Source organism: Panicum virgatum, chromosome 1N (assembly GCF_016808335.1).
Source record: "Panicum virgatum strain AP13 chromosome 1N, P.virgatum_v5, whole genome shotgun sequence".
Taxonomy (NCBI): Eukaryota; Viridiplantae; Streptophyta; class Magnoliopsida; order Poales; family Poaceae; genus Panicum; species Panicum virgatum.
The window spans coordinates 50699057-50711494 of record NC_053145.1 but is presented as its reverse complement, the minus strand read 5'-3'; the positions used below and the strand labels follow the sequence as shown (position 1 = coordinate 50711494).

At 46.5% G+C, this 12438-nt stretch overlaps 1 protein-coding gene across 1 annotated transcript; it reads left to right on the top strand.

Moving 5' to 3' along the window:
- Positions 1-678: 678 nt before the first annotated feature.
- Positions 679-5308, top strand: LOC120656460. Its single transcript, XM_039934555.1, has 4 exons — positions 679-947; positions 1058-1100; positions 1310-2151; positions 4225-5308. The coding sequence occupies exons 3-4, from the start codon at positions 1350-1352 to the stop codon at positions 5199-5201; spliced, it is 1779 nt and encodes a 592-aa protein (XP_039790489.1). The 5' UTR covers positions 679-947; positions 1058-1100; positions 1310-1349; the 3' UTR covers positions 5202-5308.
- The last annotated feature ends 7130 nt before the right edge of the window (positions 5309-12438 follow it).

The window sequence follows — 12438 nt, the reverse complement described above, 5'->3', positions numbered from 1 at the left end:
GTCGCAACAATGTAGAGGATGTGCACAAAGTGGAGGCCGACATCGGTGTACCGGTGGAGCTGATGCTCTTGCGACGTCAGGCATCCGCGCCTGGGACAGCCATAAGCCCACCGGACTCCGCCTCCACGGGGCGGGGGCCCGAGATGCGGCGGAGGTTAGGTCTTGGCCTCTTGGGGATGCTGGCAACGACGGCCGTGAGGCCGAGGTCGGGCACTTCGTCGCGGAGGAACCGGGAGGCGCTGGGCGTCGCCCTTGAGGCGGGGCTAGGGTTTCCTCGGGCGGTGGCACAGGCTCCGTGGCGACGAAGCGCGCGCGGAGTTGCGGCGGAGGCAGGGTTTGTCGACGAAGCGCCACATGTCGGGTCAGTACTTGAGCCACTGGTGAGTGGACCTGGTCGTGACTTGGTCTGGGTGGCCGAGGCCCTGGGTGAACCGTGTGCGGGCCTGACCGCAGGGTGCGCGCCGCGCCGGTTCAGCGCCTGGCGCATGGGCCCAAGCCCAAAAACTCGTACGGGAGATTTCGGTGCTCACTCAGGACCACCGTGTCGGTGTCTGCTCTGCTGGCAGAACAGGACCCACGCTGCCACGCTGGTGCGCTGCCCGCCTTGCCCGCTCGGCCCCTATCCCCTCCGTTTGCCACCCACACCTACCTCGTCCAACCCTACCTCGTCTAGTCGTCTTCGGTCTTCCCTCCCTGCCGCAGGCCCGCGGCACACCAGCAGCTCGGCCCCCTTGGCCTCTGCCTCTCGCCGGTCCCGGTCGCCGCCCCTGTCCTCCGCCTCGCTGTCAGGCCTCCTCCTCTGCCGCCGCCGCCGCCGCGCCACGCGCTCGTTCCCGCCGCTGTACAGGTGCAACAAAGAGTCCATGAGCGCGCTCACGCACACGGGAATCCCAAATCCGGAAGCTGCGACCAGCGACTGCGAGCAGCAACGCGGCCTGCAGAGCGCGGTAAGATTCGCAGCAGCGCTAAATCCCAAACAGAAAGCGCTGGATGCTCTTGCTGACCCACCCCCGACTTCCGTAACTGAAAGTCACTGATTTGTAATGGCCTGCGGCAGGGGACTGCACACGTGCTGTTCAAGAGCTCTGCAATAGTTCAGTGCAGTCTGCAGGGGCGGATCCACATGGGGGCTAGGGGGGGGATTAAGCCCCCCTATCTCCCTAATACCCATGCATACCTCTCTAAGCCCCTTTTTATTATTTGGATGAAACAATAAAGAGGAAGAGGGGAGGAAGAAGAAGAGAAGAGGAGAAAGAAGAAGAAAGTGGATATGATCCCCCTCTATATTTTTAAGCTAGATTCGCCACTGGCAGTCTGCATCACAGATAGACGTCGCCACGTCGGTGGTGATGGCATCGAGCAGCGCCGGCCAACCGGGGCAGCAGCGCCGCCACCGCCCTCCTCCGACCTACGAGGCTTCCGCCTCAACGGCTAATGGCGCGCAAGCCGACACCTTCGCCTCCTACCTCGTGCAGAGGAGGGCTAATCCGCAGCACATACCACCCGTCGTCGTGCGTCTCAAGCCGCTGAAGCCCGCGTGGTGTGCGCATTGCAACCGCAAGCGGCTGGAGGAGGAAAAAGACCTCAGCTCGATAGCATCGCCTCCGCCTACGCCCAACCCCAACACCGGTGGGGAGCACACCGTGTCTTGGTCCGACGCTGACGCGGCGCCCCGCGAGCATGCCTTAGAAGGGCGCTCTTGCTGCGGGTGCGCGGTGGAGATCTACGGGAAAACCCGTCGGCATCTCCGGGACGGGTTGCCGCCGGCGGCGGGGAGCGGCGGCAACACGCCGCTGCATCAGGCCGCCAGGTCCGGGAACCTGAGGATGCTGTTCCATCTCGTCACGTTGCTGGGACTGGACGCCGGCCATGGCAGGGTAGCGGAGGCGCTGAGGAGGACCAACGAGCGCCAGGAGACGGCCTTGCACATGGCAGTCGGTGTCGGCGACAAGGACATGGTCAGGCTGTTGCTGTGGGTGGATCCACGGCTGGGCCATGACACCTCGCTGATTTACATGGCCGTCTCCCAAGGAGACGAGAACATCGCGCAGAAATTGCATGAAGCTGGTGGTCAGGATGCCGACCTGATGTCCTCCTACGCCGGACCCAGCGGCCAAAATGCCTTGCATGCTGCAGTGCTGCACGGAGAAGGTGACACTCTTTCTGTATCTTTTGAGGCAGGAGGAGCAGCTCGATCTCAATTGATAGGAAATACACTCATTGATCCTCACATGACACGCTAGAAAATGAATACTAAGTTTTAGTGATTTTTATTTAAAGAAACAAATTATATAACCATGAAGTTAGTCCTCTTTATGTTTTTTAACGTAACGTCCTATTTATGTTTCGACTTTCGAACCAGGAACTCAAATTTCATCCATTAGATGTATGGTGGAGTACCAAGCAATTTAAAAGGAAAACCAGGGACAGGTGCACCGATGCCTACTCTAGAGCCTTCTTTAGTACATAAATAGGCTGCTAAATTACATTTGCAGCTCACAAATTGGGCCTAATAAAAGAAACGAAACTTCTACCAACTTCCATAGCGACACGCTTACAGTTGTGATTCTTCCACATGAATATGACCAAAAGCAAGGAGCCAACAAGTAACTTTTCAATAACACCTTGTCCACACCAAGACAGTTTGGTGGATTCAGTCACAAATGAAAACAACTATACTGTAAAATCATGCACCTAATAATATTTTTAGAAAATATATAGATGATATAACGTTGTGAAATGCCTACAATTTAGGATGTACAAGGGGCTGTTATAGTGTTATGTGTATTTTGACTATGTTTTATAACATATACATTCATCGATCTGCAGAACCAAAACATGTGTATTTTTGTTGGTTTCACTCGCATTTTTTTTGTTTTTGTTAGAGGGGGGATCTAAAAATTAATGTTTAGGTGAAATATAGGAACGATGCAAGACAACAATGCTTAGGTTATTTTGGTTATGGTGGTAGATGTGGTTAATTTAGAAATATGAGTTTAAGTTATTTGCACTGGTTTAATCTTACTATTACTAATTGGAGGCTCCTTTTAAACCTGCCCGTGAAGTCACCTAGAATCTTAAGTGGACACGCTAAAAAATAGAAAAATTCTAGAAATTCTCATAAAAATCAGAAATATCTAGTCATCAATCCGACAACTCTACCTGTGATATGAGTTACTATCCCTTGATCACTTATAGTACCCCAAACATCCGACTGCATTTTCCAACTGAAATGGAAAATAACTACCGAAATCGAATTATACATCCAGAATAGACCTAAGAAAACATGATCCCAAGCGGATACTTGACATGTTCCCCCTCGCCCAGGCCCGTCGCAAGGGAAGCGAAAGCCTAGATTTGCTTTATCAGGTATCAGACGGGAACTGCGAGCAAATAAAACGCCTTTCAGAAGTATTAATACAGTTACATGGATGGTAAATGCGTGAATGTGATGGACTAAGTAATCCCCTAACATGTGTCTAAATTACCTACCTCTGCCATTGTTAAAAAAATTTAAAGAATCCTCTAATTTTCGTGTAAATTACCCACCTATATCATTATAAAAATAATACAATTAATCCCCTAAATTTGCATATAAATTATCCAACTATACCAATATTAAAAGTTAAAGTAACCTCTAAATCTGAATCTAAATTATATAATTATAACAAAATATTAAAGTGCATCAATATAAAATTTTAAATTACTATTTTAAATTACTATTACTATTATTATTTTTATATATTATATAATTATTTATATACAAATACTACCCACGATATGTATCATTATGTATATGATGGAAGAGGTAAGAATACCAATACACAAACAAATAGTTCAATTATATATATATATATATATATATATATATATATATATATATATATATATATATATATATATATATATATATATATATATATATCAAACATATATAAAGGTGATATGCAAAACAAAATCTATTGCAACTAGATAATGATAAATTTATATTTAGAATATGCATTAGAATATTTAATAGATGAAAAATGGCGTGAGATAGATAATTATAATTATGAGCTATAAATCTTGTTTTTTATATTAATTCTAATTAGCGACTAGTTTTGCTAGAGGACTAACCAATGCCCTTTTATGTTTTTGTGTGAAAAATTATTACGCTATATTACTTTATTTTTTCTCATTTTTGTGGCCGTTTAATGCAAAATACATGCACTTTCCCCCTTGCAGATATGACTCGAATGGTCCTCGCCTGGAAGGAGGACCTAAGCACAAGCAAGGACCAAAGCGGCAGCACCCCTCTTCACTTTGCCGTATCCGTCGAGCAAAGGACGTACATTCCCAGATGGTGCTTTCGCTATGCCTGGTCGCGAAACGCCCCAGGCCCCAGCATCGTTTCAGAAGAGGATAGCGAACGTCCCAGCATGGCCCTTGCTTGCTGCCCAGCCATCCATGGCCTACCAGCCGGACAACGAAGGCTTGCTCCCCGTGCACGTCGCCGCGATCACGAACCAGGCGGTCGCCGTCCACATCCTGCTCATGGAGTGCCCCGGTTGCGTGGGCTTGCGCGACGGCCGGGGGCGGACGTTCCTCCACGCCGCCGTCCAGCACGAGGGGTCGAGCGTGGTGAGGTACGCTTGCCGGAGGCCGGAGTGCGCATCCATCATGAACGTCCAGGGGGCTGGAGGCCGGGCGACGACGCCGGCGGCGGCGGCGCGCCGGGGCTCGCCGGCCGGTGGTGGTTCCTCGACGCGTTCGTGGTCGCCAGCGCGCTGGCCTTCATCCTGTCCTCGTCGGCCACCGTCGGCCTCATGTACTCCGGCATCGCGATGGTGGAGCTGCCCATCCGCCGGAAGCACTTCCTGGTCTCGCTCTTCTTCGTCTCCAGCTCCGTGACGTGCCTGACGATCGCGTTCGCGCTGGGCGTGTACATGGTGCTGGCCCCTGTCGCCCGCGGCACGGCCATCGCCATCTGCGTCGTCAGCCCCCTGCTGGTTATCTACAGGAACGCGGAGAGCCTGCAGAAGCTTTTCGCGGTGTCGGGGCCTCTGTACGCGAGGATGGGGTTCTGGGTGTGGCTGCGGTGGTCAGGAGGGGCCATCTTGCTGCGGTTGCTGAAGAAGTTTTGGCCCTTCGTTGTCATCTTCGGCTTGGCAGGTCATTTGAGGAACCACCACCACCAGCAGCAGCAGCAGCTAAGCGGCTGACTCGGAAAGAGACCGGTCGTCCATGTAAATTGTTTTTTTCATGCGTAATTCAGTTATCATTAACATTGTAAAATTCATAATAAAGGCATACACCGAGCTTATGCGAATACACGGGGCATAATACGACCTGAGTTTCTCTAGTGGTAAAATTTCATACTGGAGGTGGAATAAACCTCAAATAAACTCGTTTAACAACACCCCTCCCCCTCAAGGCCTCAAGTGTACAGTTATGTCCTCTTTTATGGATTTTGTCACGCCCCAAAAAATTAAAACATGATTAAAATTTAATTAATAGCATCATGAGCATCATCAAGTATAATAGAACATCATGTGCATGTGCTTGCATACATTTATTTAATTTTTGTGTTTGCTTGAAGTGAATGCTTATGAAGGAAGTTTGAATTTTGCTATACAACTGTGCCCAAAAATTTTTTACTCAAACACTAGATTTCAAATTTTGAATTTAAAATATTTTTGTGGGATTTTATGCCTTTTTACCCGAGCCATAAAATTCTTGAAAGATTTAAAAACAGCTGTCTTGTTTATTTTACTGCAACCAATTTACAAATGATTTTTGAGTGATTCTTCTTGAAAAATGATCTTGGAGATTTTATCTAGATTCAATAAAATTTTCGTGAATTTTTGAGCCTGAGAACACTTTCGTTTTGAATTTCAAACTTCAACCGTTGTTTTCCTTTCTGCGGGCCCCACCTGTCATCCCCTACCCCCGCCTTCTCCGCTGTTCCTCGCGCACCGGTTGGCCTGCAGGGGCGGCGCGCCTCCGCCGGTTGGCCAGCGTGGCCGCGGCCTGCAGGGGCGCCGCGCCCATCCGCCCGCTCGCCTCCCCCTCCCTCTTTTAAAGCAAACCGGCCCTCCCTTGCCCCAAACCCTAGCCTCATAATTCTTGTCACTTCTTGCTTATGGTGTTCTTGTTTAAAGTGCTAGATGTGCATGATTGATGTTGTTTATGTTTGTGTTGTGCGTTATCACATGTCATATCGTTCATTCTTCATATCATATCATTTATGAACTAAACATAGCATTATTCTAATACATGCATTCATGCATGCATTATAGTGACCCAACCGTCGGAGAACGAGCCCGTTGAGCCCACCGAGTCCGTTGAGCCCGATCCCGGTGTCGAGTTTGTGGTTGAGCCCGAGCTAACTAAGGCAAGCAGTTATGCATGATTCCTTGCGCCTATTTAAATTGATGCAATTTAGCTATCTCACTCGGGTATTATTAGGTTTTATATATTATATTATTTATTGCATTCTTGTACCTACTTTTATGCATTACCCTTCCTTGAGTTTATTTTACCCTTGTCCTTGTCACATATGAGTTAATTGAATACTTAACTTGACTAGATGCTTAGCCATGCTTAGAATATTTTATATCACTTTATAGAAAAAGGAAAAATGGTTTAGAGTCATCACACTTATCGGTTATCCTTGATCGCACATGTACTGGTGGAATGGAAGCATCAAGGTTCGAGCGGAATAGTAGGGCCTAGAGAAAGTAATCACGTGGGCATAGTCCGCTTGAACCGTTTAAGGACCGTCCGTGGATGACATTGACTTTGAGCATTTTTATCGTGCTACCACATATCCTAAATAATAGTATGGATGAGCCAAATACCTTCTTGACTTGGTCATTGATGTGCAGTCCTAGATACGTGGCCAAGGGGCTATGCAGAGAGGCTTAGGGGTGTCCCCGGTGGATCTATTTGTCGATAGGTTTAGAGGTGTCCCCGGTGGACCTCAGTTCTCTATGCGTAAGCTAGGTGTGAAGTTCAATGATTGAGCCTTGTTGGGAACAGTTGACGCGAGTACCCACTTATCCAACTTTGGCCGGTTGGGTGAGTCGCATGGTCCTTGCGTCGTGTGGGTAAAGTAGTACACCCTTACAAGGTTTAAATCAATTCGAATTGCCGCGCTCTCGGATATGAGCACGCTCTTTGTCCACCGAAATCTTCGTAGGAAGTTCGCTTATGTTGGAGATGGTTCATGGTACTCTTATGGTTAATTACTTGGTTTACTCATAATCAACTAAAACTTGAGTTGAGGATTGGGCAAATTAATTAACTTTGCTAGAGAGCTAGATGTTGGTTAGAGAGCTCATACTTATGCAATAACAACTTAACCTTAAAGCCTCATTTGAGCCCTCTTGCATACTCCTTGTTTATATAATTGCGTAAGTCTTGCGAGTACCTTTTGTACTCATCTTACTTTTCTATTTAAACTAAGTTGCAGGTGAGCCGGAAGTTGTGTTCGGTTGATGTGGCCGCAATGGTGCCCTTGAGCAAGACTCCATTGCTTTGTTACGCTTTTATCGATTTATCCGTTGCGTATGTGAGAGCGTGTTGAAACACTAAACTTTAGTTTCTTATATCTTTTATGTCATTCGTGAGCCCAAAACTTGTAATGGAAGCTTGAACCTTTAATTTTAGATTTGAATTATCCTTGTCATGAACTTGTAATCCTTAATGTTGAATTCTTGTAATGACTAAAATTGCTCTTTATGATTTATTGGTGATGTATCTATTGTAAACAGTATGTGTGTTCAATCCTGGGCATGTGGCAAACACGTACCGGGACTACCGGATTTGATATTATTTTGGGCAAATGACGTTAGATGTGGATTAACATGTGGCATGCTCTCGGACGAGCACGTGTTAGCTCTCATCTTTATGATAATGACTGACGGTTTGCCTAAAATAGTGTCAAATGGGGCGGTTCTCACAGATTTGACAGAATATATAGGTTGAATTCTAGTTATTTATCATCTAACTTTGTAGTAGCAAATACTAGTTTCAGATATTCTTTACAGAGCTTATTCGGTAAAGCTTCCACAAGAAGTGATTCGCTGGTATAATTATGTATCAATGAGTCCCTCGTGATTTGACCGCTGATGCGTGGGTCCAATTGACCCATCAGTGTTGATTTGATTAACGTTGACCAAGTAAATGCTGACCTTAGCAATGATCATGCTGATGTCAGATGTCAGCATGACACATGGCGCGCCCAGAGGCTGCCACGTGTCAGACTCTGTGTTTTTTAAAATTTATTTATTATTTTCAAAAAATAATTTAAGTTTACAAAATTTATAATAAATTAATCAGACCTTTGGAAAATATGAAACTAGTTTCATATTTTTTCTAAAATCATGATCTACCCGTTAATCTAGGTTTTCTTGTGATTTGAATCTTATTTAGATACTTTTGTGCACTTTTTGCACTAGCCCCTGAGTTTATATGTATTTACGAATAGGATCCTGTCGTCAAGGAGCTAACCGACGTCCCGGACGACCAGAAGACCCTGAAGGCCCAGGAGGACTACGAAGACACGCCAAGTTCACGCCCATCTACCATTTGAATTCCCAGAAGGCATTGCTTTCTAGAATTGTTATCACTTTACTACTATTGATGAGATGAACCCACATAGCCTATTTTTTTTACCTGAACTCCTTAAACTTCTATTTAAACCATGTTGAATGGTTGAGATACTTGCATGTGTTTGTGTGGGATATGTGATGATGGTCTTAGCGTGAGTGGAGATCCACCTCAGAGGAGTTGGTGAATAAGGGTTAGCTGGGGGCGAGCGATTTAACCTGATCTTCGTATCATGGGCTGGGGGTGTGTGTTGGGCACGCCCTATGGACCGAGTAAGTGCGTTGGCAAATCCCGAGGAGCATATATGGCGGGTGCATGTTTCCTTGGGGAAACTGGCAATACCTGTGATAGGCGCCCACCGCGGACCGTTGCGATGGATACGCAGATGTGACGAAGATGCTCGCCTCGACATATGAGGAACCAATTGGGGTAACTATAATTAGTGGGACTACATAAGCGGGCACACTACTTATCCTCTATGCAAAAGGATCCGGTCCAAAGCTAGCAAGCGTGGTACCAAGTCAACGTTGACCAAGTCAACACTGACATCAGCAATGATCATGCTGATGTCAGCAAATGGCTGATGTCAGCATGACACTTGGCGCACCCAGATCCTGCCACGTGTCAGCTTCTCTGTTTTTCTTTTTTTGAAATTATTTATTATTTTTAAAATGATTTAATCTTAGAAAATTTATAATAAATTAACCGGATCTCCAAAAAATATGAAACCAGTTTCATAATTCTTCTAAAATCATGATCTACCCGTTAGTCTAGGTTTTGTTGTGATTTGGATCTTATTTAGATACTTTTGTGCACTTTTGCACTAGCCCTTGAGGTTATACGTATTTACGAATAGGATCCTATCGCAGAGGAGTTGATCGACATCCCGGGCGACCAGAAGACCCCGAAGGCCAAGGAGGATTACGAAGACACACCAGGTTCATGCCCATCTACGATTTGAATTCCCAGTAGGCATTGCTTGCTAGAATTGCTATCATTTTACTACTATTGATGAGATGAACCCACATAGCCTATTTTTATACCTGAACTCCTTGATCTTCTATTTAAACTATGTTGAATGGTTGAGATGCTTGCATATGTTTGTGTGGGATATGTGATGATAGTCTTGGCGTGAGTCGAGATCCACCTCAGAGGAGTTGGTGAATAGGGTTAAGCTAGGGGCGAGTGATTTAACCTGATCTTCAGATCAAGGGCTGGGCCATGTGTTAGGCATGCTGTAAGGATCACCGGGGTGTCCGACCCTAGAGGGGGAGGGGGTGAATAGGGTCGCTAATCGCTTTCTATCCTAGGGCTCAATCTATTTGCATGAGATAAACCTAACACGTCCTACACATGCTAGTTATGACTAAGGTTTATCTATGCTACTCTCTACTTACCCCTAAAAGACCTGCAACCTATACCCAATCCTAATCAAACTAACTAGGAAAGTAAAGGCACGCAAGAAGAGTAAATGCGGAAACGTAATACGGTAAGTAAAGAGGTAAGGGAGAGAATATGCAAACTCCCGTGAAGACACCAAGACACACGATTTAACATGGTTCGGTTAGGACACCAAGTCTCTTCGCTTGATCACCGTCTTGCGTTCGCCGCCAAGGCTTCCGGCAAGCAAAGGCTAAGTGGCGCCTAGTCACCAAGACAAGGCCACCGCCACCGTCTCTCTCAAAGCGTCACCAACGGCACCGTCTTCACTATTGGAGCTTCTCACCAAGAGGGGTCTCCTTCCCCGCACAAAGTGTCGTTGCCTCTCCACACCAAGTCGGAGGGTCACACGACGAGTACACAAGATGCTTGCCACAGCATGGCTTTCACTCAAGCTTACTCTCTCAAGAGCTAAGCCTAACCAAGCACTAAGCACTCTCACAAGTGTGCTTAAGCCTATATGATGTACAATGAAGCTCTATGGTGGTTGGAGGTGTTCTTCAAGTGTAGTAGGCTTCAGCAACTCCAGCACACACCAAATGACCCGGCCTTGGGGGTATATATAGGCAGCACAAGCAAATATAGCCGTTGGAGTAAAGCTGCCAGAAAAATACTTAACGCCGGTTAATCCGACGCACCTCCAATAGCCATCGTCAGTTCAACCGGTGATACTAAACTGCCCGCCTCAAAAACTAGCCGTTACGTGTACGGGCAATCAACCGATGCTGCGTCGGTTTAACCGGTGAGTGTAGTTGTCCTGTGAACTCTAAAAAACAAACTCTCTGGACAACTGCACCGACGTTCACCAAGACCCTATAGTCGGTTCATCCGGTGTATAGACCTTGCCTCAGCTTCTGGGTCCATTGCACCGACGTATTCAACTTCTCTAACGTCGGTTCAACCGGTGAAACCAGAATTCTTGATGTGCTCCAAGTCAATGCACCGACGTATGTAATTTTCTCAGCGTCGGTTCAACCGGTGATACTAAAATATTTCTGTCTTGATTTCTTTGACTTGGATTTCTTCACGGTCTCTTCAATCCTTGTCCTTTGGACCGAAGAGGTTTCAGGGCGCTGCCCTGAGACCCGCGAGGGGCGGCTCCCCTTAACAATCATATTAGTCCAAGTGTTGTGTTGTCTATATCAATCACCAAAACATTATATTGAAATATGGCATGAGAGGCCATTTTCGCTACACATGCGCTATGGACGAGGAAGTGCGTTGGCACATCCTGCGGAGCATCTATGACGGGTGCATGTTTCCTTCGGAAAACTCTTCTTTTGAGAAGATGTGGTGGACTGGAGGAAATGAGGGGCGATACCTGTGATGGTGCCCCCAGCGGACCGTTGCGGCGGATACGCAGATGTGATGAATATGCTCGCCTCGACATATGAGGAACCGGTTTGGGTAACTATGATTAGTGGGACTATGTAAGCGTGTGCATTACTTATCCTCTATGCGAAAAGATCCGGTCCGAAGCTAGCAAGCGTAGTACCAAGCCTGTAGTAGGATAGGATATCAATGCAGGGGAGGAGCTGTTGACCTCGCGCTCCCCGAGTCGCAAGGGAGGCTTCATAGTCCCAGGGCGACCTCTCATGGGAGAACGCACCCAGACCCAGAAAAGCAGGATGATGCTATGGCTCTACTAGTTCTCGTTCTCAGTAGACCGGTGTTTCATGTCGGTTGGTTTGATCCCAGCTGGATTCGATTTGAGTGGGTCCAGGTGTACAACCCTTGTAGGGTGAAAACTATACGTATAGCCACGTACTCGGTCATGTACAACCCTACTTTTATGTTGTTTCCATTAGGTAGTGCTACTTGATATTTCTACCTCCCTCTAGTCTACTTATCTGCTTGGATAACAGTTGAGGTACGAGGAGTGGGAGTTCTCACACCGACTTGGTGGATTCTTGTGGAAGGTGTGTGTTGACATAGATTCCAAGATGTCGGAATGGCCCGCGTCAGGAGATTTGGCTGCTGCTATGGACTTGTTGCTGTTGCATAGGAAAACACTAGTCTTATATATCCTTGGCTATTTTTTTATATCCATGCATTCCACTTAAAGGTTGCATGCAGATGGTGACGTGAGCTTATCTCGTTCTTGGGGATAGTTTGGTAGATGCAAGATCCGACTCAAAGACCAAGCTGGACGACGATGAAGGATGCTAAGGATGGTTCGTGCTACGCTCAAGTTTGCCTGTGGAGGAGTGAAGCTTGAAGATGAAGGATGTCCAGAAAACTAGCTTCTGCTTTTGAACTATGTTTGATTTTCTTTAACCTAATGGGGCTTGTACTATGAGAATTCGTAATGCAATCCTCTGGATTATGTATAATTAAACCTTTGTAATAATGATTTTATCGAGAAATATGTCTGTGATATATAATTGAATGAGTTCTGTATGTGAT

Bases quoted from the DNA above. Each gene is read 5' to 3' on its own strand.
- LOC120656460 (XM_039934555.1), top strand. From the start codon at position 1,350: ATGGCATCGAGCAGCGCCGGCCAACCGGGGCAGCAGCGCCGCCACCGC. The intron at 2,152-4,224 runs GTGACACTCTTT...TCCCCCTTGCAG, and splicing joins TGCAGTGCTGCACGGAGAAG to ATATGACTCGAATGGTCCTC.